At 35.6% G+C, this 23,346-nt stretch overlaps 1 protein-coding gene across 4 annotated transcripts in view; it reads right to left on the bottom strand.

The window, feature by feature from the left end:
* The window catches only part of ULK4 (unc-51 like kinase 4), a 220,806-nt gene that overhangs the window by 52,439 nt on the left and 145,021 nt on the right, over positions 1-23,346 (bottom strand). For 2 of the 4 annotated variants that reach the window (XM_069859966.1, XM_069859967.1), the window contains exons 32-34: positions 13,688-13,854; positions 10,105-10,203; positions 1,315-1,500 (exon numbers count right to left, since the gene is read on the bottom strand). In XM_069859966.1, coding sequence (XP_069716067.1) covers positions 1,315-1,500; positions 10,105-10,203; positions 13,688-13,854 — 452 coding nt within the window. Of the gene's footprint in view, positions 1-1,314; positions 1,501-10,104; positions 10,204-13,687; positions 13,855-23,346 lie in introns of those variants that run through there. The other 2 variants (XM_069859965.1, XR_011337663.1) reach the window with 2 other exon arrangements.

Genomic DNA, 23,346 nt, shown 5'->3' with positions numbered 1-23,346 from the left:
TCTACAGTCAAATAATCTAGATATTTGTATTGCAGCCTCATTTCTCCTTCCTTTCCTCACACCTTGTTGCTTCTTTTCTCTTATTGCTTTCGGGGAAAAGAAAAACCAGTTCTACTCAGCACAACAATTACACAGAAAGAAGCCCAGATACAAGCAAAAATCAATAGGAAATGACTGTAAAAATATATTTTCTAGAACTCTCTTTTCAGGAGAAGCATGAGAAAATAGAGCAGTGAAACCTGAGATGATGTCAAGAATGAGAGAAATTATGAATTTTAAACATAATTTCCATTTTAATTTTATATATTCATGCTGCTTTTAGAGGGAGAGAGGACTGCACAAAACAGGGAAAAAAAGTGCCGTATTTACTTTCCTGCAATGTAAATACAACAGGTAGGAGAAAGAGGACAGGAACATCTGCAAAAGCTCTAAAAAAATGGTTGCTTCCTCTTAACTCCATAAGTGGGACAACTCCTGCTGCCACCAATTATGCTAGTAACCAGCACTGTACTTCTAAAATTTAAGTATCTTCTGCTTCATACACTGGGGAAGTTTTCCTCTTTTAATTGAAAAATCCTGCTGGTGAAGTAATCAACCAAGGCAAGGTGACAATGCAGGCAAAGCTTCTTATCAAGACACTTCAAGATAAAAAATACACTATTATCTGAGAGAATATTACAGAGGCAGAAGGTTTTCCACCTAAGCTACTCAAAAGACACAACACTGCTGTCATGCCACCACATCAGAACATAACTGAATTTAAACTCCTGCCTGTCAATAACATCACCAGAATAAGCCCCTGCGTGATTCCCACTGATTGGCATTCTACATTACAACCACTCCAGCAGAAGTGGTTCCTATCGCTCAGTGAGGGTGAGCAGCCAACAGGCTATGCACAAACCTATTTGAGGTACAAAAAGCCCTTTTATTTACCATGAAATCAAGCGCACTCTGTTTCTCAACAGCTGTTTCATGCTACAAGGTTAGTTCTTTCAGAAGGCATTTAGAAAATTGTTCCAATACTTCATAAAGCTGAAGTACTAAACAAATATATAAATAGCATGAGTTATTTAAATTACTGAAATAGGAGAAATCCAACAATCATTTTGTAAGAGGTTTTAAGTGTAGAAGGCTATCTTCTCCAGAGAAGTTAACTGAAATTTAAAGACATGAAGTTTAAACTTCACGTATTTTGTTTCAAAATTCTTCGATATTCTTTTTTTTTCACTTTAAAAGGAAAACGGCAGCTAAAAAATTTATCCAATTATATAAAAGAAACACATCATGTTTTAAAATGTTTACAAGCCAACTCACCAGTCTCTTTATAATTCTCAACAAAAGCTTCTGTTGTCGTGTATCCTTTTTGGACTTCAGTACTTCAGCAAAGCTGCCCATGTTTTCTGGAGACATACTCTCCTCACTGTTCCCTCCATACAGTTGAACCAGCAATGATAAGCACTGCAAGGCACTCTCAAATATTTCAGTATCTTCACTGGGAAGCTAAAAATGAACAAAAAATGAACACACAAAAATCCAGTTTCAGAAAAACTTTGTATCACTGGGGATTTGGAAGAATATTAACATTTGCATTGTGCCAGGAAAACATAATTTCTAGTTGAATGACTCTAACTTCCATTAGAGTAAGCTTAATAAAGTGATGAAAATATAATTAAAATATATCTGTTCTTAAGGAGAAGTACATCTCCACTATAATTCTATCAAATAGCCTATCTATAGCAACATCATAAAAGCATTGAAAATGTTGCTCCCAACTCTTTTATTTTCAGACAGTATATTTTGCTTTAAATAGAAGTAGTAATAGCAGAAAGTATCATTACACCCATGATGTCTAATCTTCTACATAATGCACACCACAAAACTTCATTTAATTATTTCTAAATCAAGTCTACGGCTTCTGCTTGAGGTAGGGCACAGGCTATCTAGTTGTTTAATAGATTTTAAGTAGTCACATTAGGAGGTACATTTTGCAGATTTAAAATATTTTCCTGAATTCCAGCTTTTATGAACTCCTTTGAAGAGCAGACACTGGAGCAGGTCCTGGTGATGGGATGGAAAAACTCTTTCATAAGAAACAAAATTACAGAAAAGATTTGGGGGCATGGCTAATAATCATGTTTAAATGAGCTTCTGGTAGTATGACACTGCTATCAAAATGATCTGTATCTTTCTTGAAAGTATAATATGGAAATGATGACTAGGGATACTGTATTATGCTAGTATTTTGCACTGTTGGAACAACATCAGGAATGCATCGCCTAGATTCCTAGATTTAGCACACACAGTTCACAAAAGCCAGTGAAAAAATCATAGAGGGTTCTTGGGACTATGCAAGAGAACAACAGACTGGAAAATATGGCAGCAAAATATGGAAGGAATTAAATGCTGATAGCTTATCAAAGGGAAGGTTAAAGGGCAATCGATCATATTCTTTCAGTTACATGTGAGAAAAAGCAGGCTGAGGATGGGTTAATTCTTTTACCTGAAAATGGACAAGTAAGAGACGATGGCTCAAAACTTTATCTAAAGCAATTCAGGTTAGAAGGATGATAATATTTTTATTTCCTCTATTTTTCTTTAGTAAGAATGATTAACAGCTAAAACAAATCCCTTAGAACTGAGACAGATCTGAATTGCCTGTGATAGAGAATACCACAATAACTTTTTTTTCTCTAAAAAAATAACAAAACTCTTTGGTGTAATGAGGAATTCATTCAGGAAAGTCCTGTGTCTTGTGTTATATAAGATCCTTGACTAAATGATTGCAATAGCCTTTTCTGTCCTTTCAGTCTATTAACTAAACAAAATAAACCAGTGGTTGACTTAACCAATAGGTATAGAACTGTAGAAACACCTCATGATTCCTACTCAGTTTTTTAGTTCCAGAAATGCTACTTAAATACAGAGAAGCTAGATCAAAGTACAGTTAACAGACTATCCTTACTCACAATAAAAAGGAAACAATTTATATAATCTGTCCAACCATTCATATAATATGCCAAACCATTTCAATAATGATTACTTATTTAATCTACAGTATGAACTTCCCACATTTTTCATTTTAAGGAAAAGCCATATAGTCACTTTAAAGCAATCTGGGAACATATCATCAGACATATACTCAAATATTCAGGAAGCAATTCCCCGGGGATCTGCATGCAAATACAATCCTGTTTTCCATTAGCTTCACAGTACTGGCTGTTTAAAACATACTGAACTGACACGTAAGCTCTGAATACATAGCCTGAAGACATATCACATTCTATTTGACCTAATGCTATGCAAGTGACAGGACCACAGCAGCTACTTCTTCAACAGTTTTGCTGTACATTTTTTCTTTACTTCAATCTAAATGCCACCTATTTGATTGTTTCCTTTCCAACATCCAGAATTATCTAAAAGCATCACCAACATAAATAGCAAGGCTAAAAAGGAAGAAAAAGCTAAAAATAGTAACAAGCTTTATAGCTCCATTTATATGTTCAATCCTTATCAGGTGAAAAAAAAATTCACTGGCCTCATGCAGGCTTCGAGCCAACCTGTATTTCCTTCACTGAAAAAAAAATGCTAGTAAATAAAGGAAGGAAAATTTAAAGTGCTTTAACATATGTCTCTTATCCCGTTTAAAAGGAGACTGGTCCCTGAAGAAAATCACAGTACAAGACCTACAGTCAATTTTCAGATATTGTTTGTTGGTGAACCAAAAATAAAAAAAAGGTGAACATTTGGACAGTTACATCCCTGCCCTGGTATTGTAGTGCAGGCTAGTTCCCTGGGCTCCATAAGCACAAAATCCCATTTGTAATTAGTAATCACAACAGCCACATTTGGAAGGGAGACTGTTCCCAAGGTTTTTTTCCAAGTTATTCACTAAACATCAAACAGAGGAGTGAAAAGGTGTTAGCCTCTGCAGAGGACTGTCACTACAACACCTTGCATGAAGAAATACACAAAGTACCATGTCCTCACAGTTCTGTCTGAGACCAGGAGAGTACACAACTTCCGAGAAAGCAAATTAGCAAGTCCAGCCTGTTAGCTTTCTGCAGGAAGGCTGTTTTCAGCAGGCACCCCCAGTTAGTGAGATAGTGCAACATTTTACAGGCCTTATGAGGAACGGCTGAGAGAGCTGGGGTTGTTTAGCCTGGAGAAGAGGAGGCTGAGGGGCGACCTCGTTGCTCTCTACAGCTACCTGAAAGGAGGTTGTGGAGAGGAGGGTGCTGGCCTCTTCTCCCAAGGGACAGGGGACAGGACAAGAGGTGATGGCCTCAAGCTCCGCCAGGGGACGTTTAGGCTGGACATTAGGAAAAATTTTTTCACAGAAAGGGTCATTGGGCACTGGAACAGGCTGCTCAGGAAGGTGGTTGAGTCACCTTCCCTGGAGGTGTTTAAGGCACGGGTGGACGAGGCGCTGAAGGGTATGGTTTAGTGTTTGATAGGAATGGTTGGACTCGATGATCTGTTTGGTCTCTTCCAACCTGGTGATTGTATGATTCTATGATTTTGCCCTAGGTGAGGAGCTGAGCTTGGGCCAATGGCTTTGCTTATCTCCTCCTGGTATGCCCAACCTTTATCACTATTACTGCTGTTCTCTGTCCTTCAATAAAAGAAAGGAGGTCCCTGACTCTCCATCCAATATGTTTTTGCATCAGATAGGCTTGTGCTTCACAGGATATCAAGTTGAATGTGACCATCCTCCAGTTTCACTCCAGGGTCCACAGTACTTGACAGCCATGACAATCATCCTATTCAATCACAAATGCCAATGAATTCTTTCACTGCCTGTTACACCTCAGGCTCTTCTGCTTCTCTGCCTCACCACAGCCTGTTTGAGCTTTATTGCTATCTAGGGTTTGGGGAGCAAGTTGCTATTACCCTGGAAAATTGCAGAGTAAACCAAGGCCAGGTTGGATGGGCTTTTGAGCAACCAGATCTAGTGGAAGGTGTCCCAGTCCATAGCAGGGAGGCTGGAACTGAATGGGTCTTTAAGGTCCCTTCCAACCCAACCCAATCTACAATTCTGTGAATAACAGCATAAGTTGGATGAACAGGAAAACAAGCTGGGAACAGGAAAAGCTGTATTTACTCTGGAGGGAATGAGAATCATGGGCCCACAGTCTAAACCATAAATAATTAAGGCGGAAGTGGAACTCTCAGCAATGTCAGCAATTTAAGTATGTCTGCATCCACATTCCTCTCTATAACTCTCACCATTTTACTGTTTCACTACTGACAAGTAGTGATTTAAACGTCAGAAGTCATAAGCTGGTAATCTGAAATTTAACAATATCTGCCACTCAGTGATAGTACTTTCATTAATGGTTATAAAGAGTAGAAGATCTGAAGAAAATTTTGGCATGAACAAAAGCAATGACTGAAAATCTAACAGATATCTGTAAATATAGAAAAACGAGGAATGAAAATTCAGCTTTCAAGTAAATAGTATGTGTAGTAAGAACAGCAAAGAAAAAAAAAATCATGTTGCTAGACAATGAATGTAGATGAATGATTCGTCTCTTAATCAGCTGGAACAGTGTTCCAACTATTTTTCTAACCCTAACAACTCCACTTGATATGAAGAAGCATATTTCAAGTCTTTGAAACACATTTATATGACATCAGATACTTAAGTTCTATTTCTTTCAGGAGAGGAGAAACCCACAAAAAACTAGAGTTCTAACTCTTTAAGCAAATATCTGCCCCTTAATATTTCAAAATTATATGAAAAAACTCTAGCAGCCCTTTGTTTCTTTTTGCTTTATCAATCTTTGAGGGGATTTCAGCAGTGTAGAAATATTAGCTCTCCTTCTCCTTAGAGCTGATAATATTCCAGGATATTGTATGGCTTAAAGAAAATCCAGCACCATATAAAACAAATTACTGAAGAGTTGAAGTCATAATTTTTGCAAAAAACTGTAGATTTATTTTTCACTTCCAAATTTTAAAATGATGCCTGATGACAAGACTTCTATGTAAAGAAGTTTGTGTAATATTTTTGCTTAATTTTTGTGGTCACGTTACAATCTCCTGTAAACAGGCTCAAACATAAAATCCTTCTTCTTGTCCTTTCTAGATAGAATCCACTCCATGTATTTTAAGATTAATATGGTGAAGTGCAGGAAGCTTCCTGTTATTATACATCTGTATTTCTGCAGTCTGTTGTCAAAAATGTCTTCATTCTCAACTGAGTTGCAGTGCATTCATGAATTGCAAACCGTTTCAAGCAACGTGTGATCACATAAGCTGAAGTGGCAGTTTTCACAGGGTTGGAGTTGCTACAGCATCTAATTTTGGAGCTACAATGAAACTGTCTGGATTACCCAGAGGGGACACTATTTCAGTGCATTAATGAGGTTGCACACAAAGAGAGTTTATTACGATAAGAGATAGATGTTCATTAGATCAGTAATGTGATTACAGAACGTGCTGTAAAGGAAGAACCATTAGGAACTATAGGGAAGATGATTTTGCAAACATTAAACAAAATGTAAAAGCAGAACATCATTATTCAATCTGCTAACTTTACTACGCTTCTTACTAGTAAATATGCACAGTTTCAATTAAAAATAAAGTAATACATTTTGGTTTAGGGCAAAATCATCATCCTCCTACCTAAGAGAAAATATTTTTTTTTAAAAATAATATATTTGCAGTTCGTTTTAATCTAGATTAATAGCTGAGAAACTAAATCCTCTTTACGAAACTCTCTGGTTGTGACAATATAGTCACAATATACTTCTTCTGGTGTGTTCTTGTTTGTGGGTTTTGTGATTTTATTTGGGTTTTTGTTTTTTTAGGGTAGCTCTGTAGAATTCTTCAACTATAATTCACGGATAATGTTTCAAATACAACAACAGCAATACATTATAGAATACAGGAAATAAACATATTCTTCCCACACTGGTCACAGAATTATCTATATTCCTAACAAATCTGAAATAAAATTCTACAGTCTACAGGGTTATCATTCTTCTGCAGTAATTTGCATTACTCATTGGCAAGTATCTTCATGCACTCTGAAACTGAAATCGGGGCACAGTCTCAGAGCCAGTGTAAGAGACAGAAAGGATGTAGAGATCATCTCATTCATCCATGTGCGCTGAGGTTTCATATTTGTCTTTTTCATGTCTGCACATGGTTAACTGGTCTTTCAATAGTAATATACAGAGCACAATAATCAACTGCAAATTTTGCTAGTAATACTGTAATGAAGAATCCTACCACCAGAAGACTAGAAAAGCTCTCTCCCAGCAGTCTAGCAGGCTGCAGAGAAGACTGGAAGATCTATACCTAGGAACTAAATCTAGGATCTACAGAGAAATAAAACTCCTTTTTACTGTTACTGACAAGGTTTCTGAAAGTTTCTGAAAGTCCAAACTGAAATGATTTCAAAAGTAAGTAAATATTAAATTTTTTTTCAGTATAATGGCACATCAAAAAGTAAAAGGTATCTTCTGTAATTGCTGCAAGTTTCAGTACAACAATCACATTAATGTTCAAGTGGAGAAACATTACACAAAAAAGCTAAGTGTAATTAACTTCTAAACACAAAGCTGCCAAGCAGAAGACTAAATGTTCAATTTATTTTCCTCTTATTGAAAGCTATGGGCAGACTAATCATGGGATTAAATATTGAATTTTCCATATTTGCAGTGTTTTCCGCATGACAAAATTTGTAATTATTTATTCTTTTGTGTTCTTAAAAACTCTGAAGTTTCATTTACATGCTATCTAGATTTTCTGCTCTTGCTTTGCAATGCCCTAAGTGATAGACTAAATCACAATTACAGATAGAAAAATCAATGCTGAGCTTTTGACATTTTCAAGTTTAACTCACATTGATTTTTGAGGAGTTAAGATAGAAAAACATGTAGAACTTTAGGGAAATAAATAAATAGACAAGTTAACGGGGCATGGAACAATCATCTACTTGAGGGATATGTATATCAATGAGGGAAAGCAACTATTCAAAATTACATAAGAAACTGTATTTTTGGTAAAACAGGTAGAAATAGCAAACCAGAGAAAATAATCTTAACTCGGTATCTGAACATGATGACTAGTTCAGAGTTTAAGACCGTCATTATCTCCAGAAAATAAAGTTCACACTGAACTGAATGCCTCAAACCAGTAATAAATAGTTGTATAGACACACAGCTCAACAAATATAGAGAACTACTGTTGGCAGCTCCACAGAAATTAACCTTAGGTAGCCCTGAGTGTTTGAAGTGCAGGGAGTATATACATTTTGAGAGACCCACTAAATGTCACAAAGAATCTAGTCCAATTGAAAAAGATTAGAACATAAAACATTTTAAACCAGTGGATCCTAAAATTAAAGTTACTATTCCATTGTTCAAATTCCTCCAGCCTTTACAGGAAATGTTTAACACTGCAATGGGTAAAGGACAGCAAATTTAACAAATCTAGATGAAATAACTTTCATATATCCCTATCAAACACGTGTGTAAAGAACAACACATACACATTACAAGAGAAAATACCTCACTTTTATAAAGCCTTTAACGAAATTCAAAACCAAAACCAAACAATTGAACCAGCACCAATGGCCTCTACTCTTTGCCTATATCTTAAAATTAGCAGATTTTAAATAAGCATTTTAAACAAACCAGAATCTGTAGAAATATAGAACAAAGCAAAGCCTAATAGTAATTTGCAGTCATGCTTCTGAAATACAAGGGCAAGACAGAATCTAATCAGTACATGTGAACTATACAATTATCCTATCCTTTAATTAAAAACTTATAAAAGACTTCCAGGTGGTATAGACTGAGTACAGCTTGGCCTCTAATTTTCTGTTCTTTAGAGAGTTAATGGAATTTAAATTTATGACTAGTTTCACTTTAAAGGAACATTTGCATCTCTTCATTTCTTACCATTTATCTTCATTTCTTACCATTTATCTTATATAGCAATTTAAAAAAAATTAATAGAAAATAAATTAAAAGATTGATAAAGAGGAAATATTATATAGTTGAAAATCAGTTACTCTGTTTTAGGTCATTCAGTGATCATTTCCAAAAAACCTTTGTCACTAGCTGGTTAAAATAAATACATCAAAGAAGGCCTTCAGAACAAGTATAATGCCAAAAATTAATAAAAGGAATCACATTCTTCCCCAAAATAGAAGATGACAGACAGTGCTAAAGAGTAGAAGAGTTACGGGTACTCATAGCATAATACATCTGAAAAATTATATTTAAATGAAAAAAAATAATTTGAGGCTGGAAGAGAACTGAATCTGAAATGCCTCTAAGTGAAATAACCTGGGAAGGATATTGTCATATGCCACTGGGAAATTCTCACATACCACTTTAATGGCTTTACATTGAATAAAAAGCTGAGGCAGCCTCTAAAAACCCTGCTCAGCTCAAGAAGCATTCCCCTGCTACAAGCTATTGCACACAGAGCCAAGACAAATCTCTGGCACGGTATGATGGAGGTTGAGCTGATGGGATGCATCAGGGCCACAACATAGCACTCCGTGAAGATTTCAGTGCAGCACTGTGACATCTAGTAAACTCTGGAAAAGACTGACTAAACAGACAAATTTCAAAGATGTTTACAGATCACCAGGGACCATTCCCACTTGTAAATACCTTAGGATTATGTTAAAATAAAACTAAGCTCTTGAGAAAAACTCAGAGGGCTCAAAACCAAGAAAATAATATTAAAAGTAATCACTTATTGCAAACTAATTCAGTTCACTGACTTTTCGAATGGTAGGCAGTACCTGTTGTTTCAAATTTTGAAAACCACTCTTTCCCTATGCAGTCAGTAGTCCATTATAAACAGCTAAAATTTGGCTATAAATATGTATCCCAACTGAGAATCTGCAGCCTGTCCCTTGTCCCACTTCTGTGCTTGGGACAGACTGACTCCAATGTCACTTGTAACCTGCAAGTCACTGTGATTCTGTGATTCTTTAAAATTGTTAATCCTTCCTTCTAGGTGGGAGCTTATAAACAGTGAAAAACTAGCAAATAGAATTTTAAGATGTTAAATTCAGTCGAATAATTCCAAACTTCAGCAACATTCCAAAAAGCTTACAAACAAGCAAATTCTCACCAGTTGAATAAGCAGGCTAATTAGATCCGTCAGGGGTTTATTGATAAGCAGAAGGTCTTCAGCAGCCTGTGTGTCCCCTCCTGCGCCAGATTTCTGTGCCTTAATAAAATGAGAAAAAAATAAAAAGAAGCCATAGTAACTGTTCCATTATGGAAACAAATCAGGTCAATTAGGTGGCTGAAGTTTGAACAGATTCTGAAGGAGACTTGTAAACCCTTTTCTAGTTAAGTATTCCTGGGCTCCCAATGATCAGTTAACACTCCTTGTGTCTGTAACAATAAGCACAAAGCAAAACAGACTCATGCTGTCATGCTCATCCTGCACAAGCTGAATACACTGACCTACACGATGTTTCTACAGCAAAATGCTATAAACTGTATACACAGAAGATACCTCTAAAACCATAAATGTTTTACAGGTTTATGTTCTCTTTCAACATGACATGCCTATTTTAACATTAAAGTTCAACTATTTATTTTCCCTTTATTAGGAACAATTTTAAATGCAACTCAAAACAAGAAAATCAATGTGACTGTAAAGTTAGGATTCTCAGCAATAATGTCCAATTTAGTCCTTCTGACTCACTTTGTATCCTGAATGACTTATATTAAATAATTTATTTTTAAATAAAAATAATGAAATCTTTAAGTGACCAAAGTCTGTGATAAGATCTATTACTACTTCCAATTCTGACCGTTGTCATCCCCCCTCATCAAAACACCCTGCCATCTGGGGCAGCACTATTTATGATCCATCCTTGCCCCAGGACACCAGAAAGGTCTGCTTCCAAGATTTTTCATTTAACTTCATTATCTCGCACCAGCTTTAGACCATGACCCTATACAGTCTATCTGCTAGAGGAAAATGTAAACAATGTTGTCCAAAGAATACATTTTAAAATAATTTTGGATTGTGTTTCATTTAAAGCTCAATTCTAAAACCATCATCCAAGTTGAGGATTTTCGTTTGGTTGAGTGAACATAGGAGCAAGTCCCCTGAGACAAGAGACACTACTGCTGAAGCTCTGCCATTGATATTGATGATTGCAAAGCATAATGCCTCTCTCCTGCAAAGAATGTTGAAATAAAAGCGATCTGAAAGACTGTTTCTTCACGTAATAAGACACATTGATATGTCCCTCACTGAGGTTCACCACAATGACCCAGAATGTTGAAGTCCAAGAAGTGCAAAAAGACATAATGCAGAGAAGATTAAAAAAAAAAGTGTTTATATTAATCAACAAAGGGAAGTCACCTTCGCTTCGGCAAAATTTACAACAGCTTTTTCTGGTTAGTGCTTGGATGAAAGGAAAGACATTTTCTATCAGGTATGTTTGACTACTTCCTTTAACTTTTATATATTTAGTATCTTTGGAAAGAGAATTAAAAATATATAAAGAATAGACACTACACTATGCTTAAATCTACATTAAGATACTAAATAGGGTCCACTTCTGAAACACAGATTGCAAATAACTTTCAGGTACTGTGGATCACCTGTGGAATATGATATGATGAAACTGCTCCAAAAAATATATGCAAATGAATCTGAACTTTTCTACCATTTCTATTAAAATACAAATACTTGGATTACAGAGACTAATCTCTTGAATGAGGCTTGATACAGTTATCAGCATCATTTACATAAAGTACTGAAATAGAAAGGAAAAGTTATGTCATGTTTTGCCTGCACAGCAGGACAAGGTTATTGCTTTACATATAAAAAGCTTAAAATAAGAAGGATTTAAGTGGAGATAGTACCATCTGTAAAAGCTAACTTAAGCTCAAAAGTAGATAAGACGAGAACATTTGATTCTCTATTTCAAATTCTGTTTTAAAAGGAATCTTATTCAGAAGATCCCTATAAAACCAGTCCCAAGAATATTTGTTTTCACTACAGTGATGCATTTAGTGCCACACAGATAGTGGGATATTATGTAGATGCATGGTAAATAGCAGTCACCAACTAATGACCAACATTCAACAGGGTACATGTACTGAGGCAGCTGTAGAAACCCCTCACAGCGGCCCTGGGATAAGTACTGTCACGACAAGAATGCCCAGGCAAGTAACACCACTGTAAAATCAGTTTTATAGGGCTAGAGGCCTGAGCTATACTTCAAAACTCAGTTTTCCAGCTGTGTCTTTTTAGTCATTTCAGAGCAAAGCAGGTTACTTTGTCTAGAGATGGACAAAACTGGAGCTGCAGTTTTAGTGCATCAGTCAACTGATGTGTTAATGTAAAGCCAGAATAGAATTTGGCTTTGAATGTATGGATTTGATTCAGTATTTAAATAAAAATCATCAATTTCACTAATATTACTAATCCATGTGCAAGATCTTCTCTCCTGATGTGTCCTGCAGTAAAATGGGTCTCACAGCTGGTGCACGGAGCCTGCCTAAGTACAGAATTTAGCTCTCTGTGATTACACAGAGCGCTGCCAACAATATGACAATCAGCAATTAGCCTACAAAATGTGAAAAGCATTATAGAACCTGTTATTAGAGGACTCAATAAAGACAAGGCATTGTACCACCAGTTCTAAATTAAGTTTCTTCCAAAAATTTTAAAAAAATCATTTCTCAGTGAAATATCTGACTGATAACACAACCAATTATGTAAATCTGTGCAGAAAAAAAGTGCTCGGTTTCCAATGTCCACTTCATAGATTACACATTCTATAAAACAAATCAAAACAAACCAAAACAATGCCAAACCCCCAACCAAAACTACAGAGGATGACTTTTTCAGAAAAAAAGAAGCCACGTCCTGAAATTCAATACAACCTGGCTGCAATCTTTTGCATCTCTGTCCTCTGGATACGTCAGACCTAACAGGCTTCTCTGTTTTTCAGATAGTCCCAAGAATATAAAAAACTAACATGAAGAGGAAGTGTTGTTGTTTCCAGCCTAAATATAGAAGTTGCTTCTAGGTGACCAACTTAGACATTTGGCACATCATTTGAAAACAAACCAAATATTGCTAGATTAATATCATGTGCCAAAAAAAAAAAGATGAAAGCTTTTTCTTGTTATGGTTCTAAAAGTGTAATTCACATTTTCTTTGCATAGTATCCTTTTGTGCTCCATTTTTAAGGAGGAGAAAGCCCCACCAATGCTATGATTTGCAGTGGTTCAAACAGAAACTTGGAAGACAAATTGATCAGTGTAAGTGAGAAAATACTTTTTTTCAGTACATATGCAGAGGTTAAATATATTTTTCAAGCACAGAAATCACATGTAATTTATAGTTAAAAAGATAATGTTTTTTACAGAGTTATTCTCTTCTTTTAAAATGAATGGAAGAAAAATACTTTGAACTATCAACAAGCAAATGTTGAATTAAGCTATTTATGGTGTATCAAAACAACTAGGATCTATGTTTCCAGCATATAGTGAGGCTAGTATGGATAGCGACGTGCAGTTCAAAATACATGCTCTTCTCTTTCCACCAAACTAAAATTCAACAAAATCAGAATAGTAGGAATTTCATTATTCATTTCATTATTTCATTATTAGGATAACAGGAAGCTATTAAAAAAATTGTCTAAGATGATGATGACCCCAGGAAGTAAATTCCATACCTGTAAAGTTTGGCGCACAACATTTGCTGTATACGTCAGCATACAGTGCAAAATGTCAAGCAAGGACAGAAGCAGTGCATTTGCTGTCTTGGTGCTGCTTTTATCATCTGCCTCTAAATACAGAGCCACAGTTTCTATTAGGAGATTACAGATGTGATGAGCCAGACCTACATAGAAAATGAGACACAAAAAAAAGAAACAGACTATCAGTGAAAGAACAATATAGAAGGTAGCCCAGTTAAAAATATTAGATTAGCATAAAAACAAATTTCACATACATTATGAATATTAATTACATTTCCTTTTTTTCTCCATTGTTATAATTACCTACTCTTCTGTTTGGAGCAGCTCATAGAGCTAAACTGATACAATCAAGTTCACTAAATGCAGGGAAAATGATGTAACATTCACTGAATAAAGACATACTTTGAATTCTAAACTTTTCAGTAGTGTGCAGGTACACAAGCCTTCACAACTCTTAAGTAGTTTCTCCAGGATGTTACAAAATGACACTTCAAGGTCAGAGCCTGAAGTTTGCTTTCTTAACTGGTCTGCCAGTTACAACCTTCCCTATATGCTTCCATTGTAGAACTGAACAGCATTACGCTTAACATAAAATATATTCAGAGGAGCATTATAAATGAAATACTGAATACTATACCATAAATGCTATTAAGATTTGATTGATGGGTGGTATTAAAAAGTTCTCTGAAAATATTGCCTTGTCTTGAAGCTTCTTTTTTCAGCTTCTTCAGAATTTCATAACATGGGCTCCTGTAGCTGGCTTATTTCACATATCAGAAAAAACATGATGTGTTTCAATGCAACGTCAATTCAATTCAGAATGGAAGTGACCATGTTATTATATTTGATATGAACCTTTATCTTGCAGAGTTTCATAAGGAATGAAAGACACATTGTTTCTCACCAAGAATGTAATTATGTTTATAATCTATCTTATTTTAAACTGGCAATTAGTCACACCGTGATGTGGATGTACATCTGTAGTAACACACAGCATATTAGTATACCAGCTGCTAGTCCACGACTGTCCAAAAATGCCTGAAATATTTACTGCTTTTACTGAAATAAAAAGATTCCTTTTATAAGTTCTCATTTTAAAAGTAATTGTATATATCTTTACAAACATCGGTAGAAGATTAGAGTGAGACATTGCAGAACACAATATGTAATTACACAATTCAACTTTTGAGAGCAGTCAAGTCTGTGAGGGTGTTGAACTACTTTTGCTTTGAAAGCTGCCCCATCAATTAACCAAACTTCCATGAAATATTTTCCTCCCCTATACACCATTCTTATTACTTTCTTCAGGAAATTAAATACAAAAACATTCATTTAGAATACAGTTATGGGTCAGGATTATTAAGACTTGCACTCTTATATCTCACATCTTTTTGTGTTCTCTATGATTACTAGCATTATTCTTCCATAACAGTTTGATTGATGGGCGACAGATCAGACTTAGCTTTGAATTTTCTGCGGTTTTGTCTGCACAAAACAAACTCCCAAAATTATATCAGTCTAATCTCACACATTTAATTTCCTCCTCCTTTTTTAAAGTACAGTTTCTGCTGCAGCCTGAACATTTCATTCAAAAATGAGATAGCTTGCAGAGACACTTAAGTGACGTCACCGATTCCCACCAAGAAAAAAACGAGACATAATTGTATGTCTATCCAATACAAAACTTGTGGCTATTCTATGCCTTTTTTTACCAGCCTAAATCAGAATAAACCTAAGAAAATAGTCCAGTAAGAGCTGGTCCCTATCAAAGCGAAGTTTGCAAAATTGCCCACAGAGATATGTCCAAGTACACTCTGTTTTTCCCTGTATATGACCACAAAAACCACAGCCACATCAAAATGAATGAGTCACCCCTATTATTTCTAGATGGCTTACGTATAACCCTCAAGACAGTGACTTGGAGATCAACACTGAGAAGGACACTTTCAACTTAAGGTATTGTATGGGTCATCATCAAGAATTTTTTAGGCAGCAGTCCACTCTGCATTTGTAGCATTAAGTAGGGAATGACAAATAGCAAACAGAGCAACAGGATCCACAATTGTCATCTGCAGTTCTTTCCCTTTCAACCTGGAAGAGAATGACTCATTTATTCTCTTAACTGTACCAGTCTGAGTCTCACAACTGTCTCACTCCTGCTGTTTGGTGAACAGGGAGGTGAAACAAACATTCCACCTTCTCCCTACCCATCAAGGCTTAAATAATATAATCATCTAGATTTTATTCTCTTGAAGGATTTACATTCTAAGGGTATGTGTATTAGCAATCCCATCCTCTGAACACCTGAAATACACCAGAATATTCATATTTACTTTGTTAATGAAAACATCAGAATTGCTGGACTTCATACAGGTAGATACTTGCTCACACAAAAGTATATGTACAGAGATATGTATATTAAATTTGGAAACTCGGGGCGGGGAGGTTTCCTGGAGTTAAAATAATTCTTTAAAATTTAACAAATTAAAACTCTAGAAAGACATCTAAAATAAAACACTGGTTTACAATGTTGCCTAATACACCACATAATTCATACAGAAACTTGATAAACACTTGCTTCAACAGATAAAAAATTTAAACCAGACTGACCTTTTGCCAAGTAAATAAAGTTCCAGACATGTTCTTCAAAATGTTTTATTGTGTCACAACAAAATGAAAATTAGAGGCCACAATTGTAGACATGTAAATATACTCCTTGCTTACACCACAAGACAAAATACATATTATTTGCCCTGAGAAGAGAAAGCTGGGAAGCTGGTATAATTTACAGTGACCATGACAAAATTCAATAGAAATTTTATGGCATTGGCCACTGGCACTGTAACCAATTTTACTCAAAAGGTAGCTATAAAGTTCAAGGCTGATATGCCTCAGCATTCCAAAAACTGAATCCCACAAGAGATAGTCTGAAAAAAAGAGAGTTACAAATCTAAAAAAAAGGAAAATATATTCATACTTCAGTAAATCATAATATAAAAACTGCATACGGATAACTTTCAGGAGATATATTGAAGATTTTCTGCCACATTTTACAAGTGATTGAAGAACCACATGCTTTTTAATTTCCAGTAATACTTAAAATGATATTTATCTCTAAAAATTTCAGGCAATGTATTTCTGGGACGTATTTAATACAGAAGTTTACTATATAATAATTCTCATCTTCTCATTAGAAAGTAAAATAGGCTCTGATTCAAAAGGTACACCCTGTGCACTCCTGAACTTTGGAAGTGGTGGATCTGAATCCAAATTCTGTATCACAGTGCAGAGCAGAACCACATTAAATCAAGGAAGACTGTTCTATTGAGAACAGCTACATATTTTTAAACACTCCAGTACTTCCAGGTATGTTGGTAGCAGTCCACTTTGTCATCAGAAAAGTATTAGTGACAGTTTACATGGGTTAATGTATTGCATCATAATTCCGTTCAGCTGGCTTTCATTTCTTATTTAAAAAAGTAATAAGTTATTAATTAAGTTTTTTATAGTTCTTTTGTTACTTTACTAATTTACAAAGTTCAGCAAACAATTAAAGTATATGAATCCATATCATATGTAGCTATAGTTACAGTTTAGGTTTGCTACAATACTGCACAGTGCACTAATCATGCCTCATATTTCTTTGTAAAAGGAGGATCTTCAAACCATCAAGCCTCACTGCAGTTCTCCATTCAAATTTGTAGAAAAATAAGGCAAAACTTGGATTTTTTATTAGACTTACTATGTTTATAAATTAACATAAATGGAATTAAATAAAGAATCTGTTCTAACTGCTGTCCAAGGTTTATAATATTTATTAAAAGGATTGCATTCAAAATTCCTAGTCAGTGTTTTATAGCATTTGACAAACCTAGTGTTCACAGCAGAGTATTTCTTCTGCCCAGAGACCCCTGCAACTAACTGAACACGTCACTGATAGTGCTTTATGAATGTAGACTATGATGACTCTGCTTGTGTTTTACAAATCTTTTCAAAAGATAAAAGGAGTCTTTTGGCCCGTGATACAGCTAATCGGACAGAATGTACCACGATACCTTCTGGAATGAAAGCTGAGAGGAGATATTTTATTCTCACCTATTAGTAAGATGGATAAAGCAAAAGAAATCTTCGCTTCCAAATCATATGAAACATCAAAGGACAGCCTAGGAAGCAATCTTCTAGGCAATCCTTTCATGCCTACCAGCAATTAGAGCATTCAACAAACCTGTCTGCTTCCAGCTGAAGAAAATGTTAGAGCAGGTGCACTTCCTCTGAACAATGCCACCACACAGCCAAGCAGCCTGCAGCAAAACCCTCAGCCCAGCAAAAAGGTTTCTCTTTGTTCCCTTCTACACATTGCTCTCTGGAGAGCTTTTTTTCCCACTTGTATCACACCTACACAACTGACTCCCCAGGGATATTACCTAATATATATTCACAAGACTTTTCTTCCTTCTTTCACTCACAGACTGGACCTGCTTGAGTTTTTTTAATATTTAAAAAAAAAATTACTCAAAAAACCAACACATTGGAAACTAGAAATTACACCACCAGCCTAACCAGAAAACATATCATAATCTCTTTAATTTTAATGATAAAATCAAAAAATATTGTGAACAAGAAACACAGGACTGTAGTCTGATAGACTCTTTCACAAAGGAATTAGCTCCTCAGTACCTGAGCACTTAAGATAATTCATCATGTAATGAAGTTTCTTCATAAAACTTTATTTACCTCCATAAACCTGGAATTTAATTTGCATTCTTTGCATTAGAACCCTACTACTCAAGGTTTCCTCTTCCAAACAACTGAAAATAGGCAACATAAAGAAAATAGTATCTTTAGGGTAATGGCATTTTTAAAACACGCTCGTTGCTTTTATTGTTATTTTTGTTTATTATTTATTCCTGTTTATGTTTTAGAAACTATTTGTGTTAGTACTATAATATAGTTGAAGGAAGAATAAACTGAGACCGAATATTAGATCATCACTGATTTCAGGATTTATGAGTTATGTATGTTAGATCACACGGAAAGAAAACAATAGGGCTGTTGAACATATCAATTGCATGACTAATGCCCTTAAAGTTATTTTCTATTCTGATCTTAAAAATTAATAGCATCTAAAGAAGAAAATTTTGCATTGCGTAGTTATTCCTAGTCCTGGGACAGTGACTGGACATTTTGTGACTGAAAAAAGAAGAACTAGGTTTGAGGAATAAATATCTCATTTCATTTTGTCACACTACAGTGGTCAAGGCTATACAGAGCTTTATTTGTGGGAAAAGGCTGTGGCTCAGCTTTTCCAATACTTATAGCAGGTAGGGCACCAATGATGCCTGAGCAGACAGTCCTGCCCCCCCAGATGCAGTAAAACGGATATGGTGAGGATTACAACAACCAGGGAAGAAAAACCAGTTATCACCTTTACAACTAGGCTGAAAGTGGACTGGGAAGTACTATATTATCTTGAGTGTGGATGCCCAAGAGTAATACAGACCTGACATTCTCACTGGAAAGATTTCTCTGCTTTGACTCCATCAAAGCACAACAGAACTCTACTTCATGTTTTCAGGACTAGCAATATTTAGTGGTTATTGTTAGAAGGAAGTTTTCACTGGTGAAGAAAGAGTGCAGAACTGATGACTCCCCAGGGAGCTATGTCAAACTCTTCTCAGCCAAAAAGAATCCTGCCAACACAGATGTTTACTTTCTTCTAAAATTTAATCTGTTAAACAAACATGTAGATGCCTAAGACCAACAGGTGTATAGAACAGCCAACTAGAAGACAATAAAACAAGTAGATCCTCTCATTCAAAAAAGTATCTGAGTGTAAGAAAAGATAGCAAAAATGTAATTTGAACAATTTAGGAATAATAAAATCACATACTGTTAAGTATGCTTGACTGGTGAAAACAAAAATAGCAACACATAAGAAGTTTTACCATCTAGGCAAGGCTGTGGTTGTTTTTTAAGAAGAGACGTGATTAGAATAACATACACAGGAGTATTTTCTAAAGTATCATCACTGATACTTTGGGGAGTTCCTGACTTGCTGCTGCTTTTAAAAAAGAAAGATAGACAGAAAAGAAAAAAAGAGAAGAAAGGAGTTTCCCATCTTTGAATTTCATTAACGTTTCCGTGTCAAAATTCCAACTGAATCCAAGTTTTTGTGTCAGACTGACTCAACCATACTACAATGAACTCAGAAAAGATATCCAAGTTGTTTGAAACTAAGTTCACAGCACATGTGGGTACATAGCATCAAAGTTTTGAAGGCAGGGAATTTTGTTCCATGCAAGATTTATTGAGATGGTCTTCATTCCTAGGAGTATGACGTACTGAACATGAACACAAACTTGTTCAACAGGGATAGACTGAAGGATCAGAAGGTAACTTTCCTCTAAAAATAATTATACTAACATCCAAATGCTTGCTAGTTCTAATAGAAAAAAGAAATTCCAAAATTTATATAAGCAAATACTATAAAAATATGGACTGTAATGATGTTCAGGTGGTATTTTCACAGTGTTGATAAGACATTAATAGTGTTTCATTTCAGCACTCAGGTCTGATTTGTTTGGCTACCATGCTGTTGGTACCACAATCTGTAGAAATGCTATCAGCTTTAATGTTCTGTAAGTAGCTGAGAATAATTGGACATTTACTACAAAAAGATAAGTAAAAAACATAACAGACCTGCAGGATCCACTGAAGATGTACACACAAACTTTAAATGCTCCTATCAGGCAGCTTGTGGGACTGGACATAAAAGAAACATTTCTTTTTATATTACTTATTCAAATTAAGCTTTTGCTCTCTAGAGATAAAATTTAGTACCCAGCAGAGCCATAAGATGTGCTGCCAGTTCTGTCACTAATGCATATGTTATGTACACAACAGACAGGCTGCTTTTTTTTTATTAATCAGGGAGCATAAGGCATGTGAAATCGACAGTTATCATCCCAAGAGGTAACTAACAATACAGTAGAGTATAATGCTAAAGCTGCCTGACAGACATTCATTTTGTAAACAGCTTCGTTGACTGGAAATACTAGTTCTTCCCAGGTGTTTGCTAGTGATCAGTTGTTGGAGGTTATTATCCCTACAATTGTGTGTGAGTGTGCATGTCTGAGACAGAGAGAAGATGCAAGTACTCCCTAGTCTCCCCTGACAAGCTGTGTTAGGCTGCTTTAAACTGTTCAAACAAGCAGCCAATACCAACTCATCTGATTCTGCTTGAAGCATATTCACATATTCAAATGACCCTTCGAACTAGAAGACCTGGGGAAAGATGGAGGTGGAGGTAATAAAGTGACTTCAAATATTTCTGTCCCCATTTGTTCATATTTTACACATAATTTGCATTCTTTTCATACGGATTTAAGTATTTTTGTTGACACAGTCAGTAAGTCAATTGTGCAGCACTTGCAAGCAAAACCTTCCAAAACAAAAAAAATTAAGCAAAGAAGATTGTAATAAGATAAAATCACATCAGCTGGATTGACTATTGTGCTGTTAGGTAAACTTTGTAGTAGCCTTTCATCTAGGTATTTTTTCCTGTATGTCAAAGACACAGAGAGTCCATTTTACAACGCAGAGTAATTCTACAACATGCTATATTTCAAGACAGGTCCTGATATACCCTATTTCATCCCTTAAATTTAAACTAGAATAAAATCATTTGGTTTTGTCACACAGAAGTTAGATGATGCTGAGGAGGTTTTCCAGACAGCAGGTTTTATTGATCTACATGAGGAACCAGAATATCTAACAGGACACCTTACTCTCCGAGAGGCAACAGTCTTAAAAATCTTCTCTAAAACTAGCTTGACATATTAGTGGTTGTTGCTTCACAGCTACACGGAAAACCTTCCATTTGTGAATAAATATATAGTATATGCTTTTTAGAAAAACAAAGGCTGCACTAAGTCCTCAAATTAATGGCAAAAAGTAGACAAAAAGTTTGTCATTAAATTAAAATCTCTTATTTTAGTTAGATAAGGAATTCTTTGTGTTCAGCAAGATTCAGAGTCAGTAAAGATTCAATAAAGGCTTTTGATTGACTGCTCAGAAAGATCAAGCCTGCAACAATTACCATGTGATAAAATACAGGGGGAATTTATATCCTGGACTTAATTTGTAACTAGAAATTCTTCTAAAGAGACTGCTATTTTAATAATGGACTTCCTGTCACACAAGATTAAACCCTGTTTATCTGATTCAAATATCTTAACGAGCTCCTGCTTTGGCATCAACTTTCCCTTCTACCAAAATCCTTCAGAGATCACATTCAAACTTTGAGAGCTGACTTTTTGACAAAACCTGTACAAAACAGATATGAACAACCTCAGAATGCAGATACAGCCCTAAACCATTGTCACAAATTGACAGCATTCAACAGCTTTGAATGACGCTACCACCACTAATTGCTCTAGCTAGGCCTTCAAGAATCCCTGGACTGAGAGTGATAAGGACCAACGAACCTTGGCTTCAGAAAATTCTCTGAAGTTTTCAAACAGTTTAAAATTGAAGAAATAAAATACAGTTGACTACTGTTCCCACAAATATTCAGCAAAGAATAAGGGTAAAAACTCTATACATTTCTCTACTGAAAAGTCAAACTCTGTAAGGAAAGATATGAAATATTTATTCCTACTCTTCTTGCTCTATTTACATCAGTCTTCCACAGGATGTAAACTTAAGAGTACAAATACTTGGATTTTCAAGTGACAGTCTTTTACAATTGCTACAACTAGACCAAAGCACAAAAGCAAAGGCTAGAGTATCCACCAAGAAGAATTTGCTGCTGGTTATTGCAAAAAAACTGAATTTATGCCACAGTTTCCTATTCATCCATTACATTTACAACAAAAACGAAAGCTGACAACTGGTAACTGCAACTGTCCAACGTAGCCACGGTGTATTTACACATACATGATCAAAGGGCTTAAACAGAGGTCAGGATGTTACATGATAGTAAATCTGCATTTGCAGCTATGACCAAATTAAATTCTGTATCTTTAAACCTTCTCTGCTAGGCCAACTGTTTTTCATCTAAGTGTTAGGATAACTTTGACAAGCACACCCTCTTTCTAAGCAGGCCCTTTGGAACCATGTGGCCATACCAATAATGTCACATCTGATTAAATCTCTAAAATTTAATCACAGATTTTACACCTCAGATGTTACTATCCTTCTTATTAACTGACTCAGACGTGTGTCTTGTTCTTTTTGCATGGATGCTTGTTCTACTTTGACCTATCCATGATTTTCAACCTTACGATTGGGATCTTTGAGCTGGAACCCATAACACTGCGATCATGTGTCACCTCAGGCTGTACCAAAAAAACTTGTCAGTACAACCTAGTCTAACAGACCCTTTCTGTCAGCACAGCTGCCTGATGCCAACTATCCTGGCTTCAAATAACTGCACTGAGCTAAGTCAGCTGGTACTACAGCTCAGATTATGTAATCAACAGTTAGTCCTGGTTCTGAAATAACTGCAAGATTTTGCATGTTTGAACACTGTCTTCCATACCCTGTCTTCTCTATCTTAACAGCACCCACACAATAGAAGTACATATCTACTGGCACTGGGCTGTGGAAAGCCTGTATATTTTCTACTAAGGCAG

This window comes from Phaenicophaeus curvirostris, chromosome 6 (assembly GCF_032191515.1).
Source record: "Phaenicophaeus curvirostris isolate KB17595 chromosome 6, BPBGC_Pcur_1.0, whole genome shotgun sequence".
NCBI classification, from domain to species: Eukaryota; Metazoa; Chordata; class Aves; order Cuculiformes; family Cuculidae; genus Phaenicophaeus; species Phaenicophaeus curvirostris.
The sequence above is the reverse complement of the archived record's forward strand: the minus strand, read 5'-3'. Positions and strand labels throughout refer to the sequence as shown.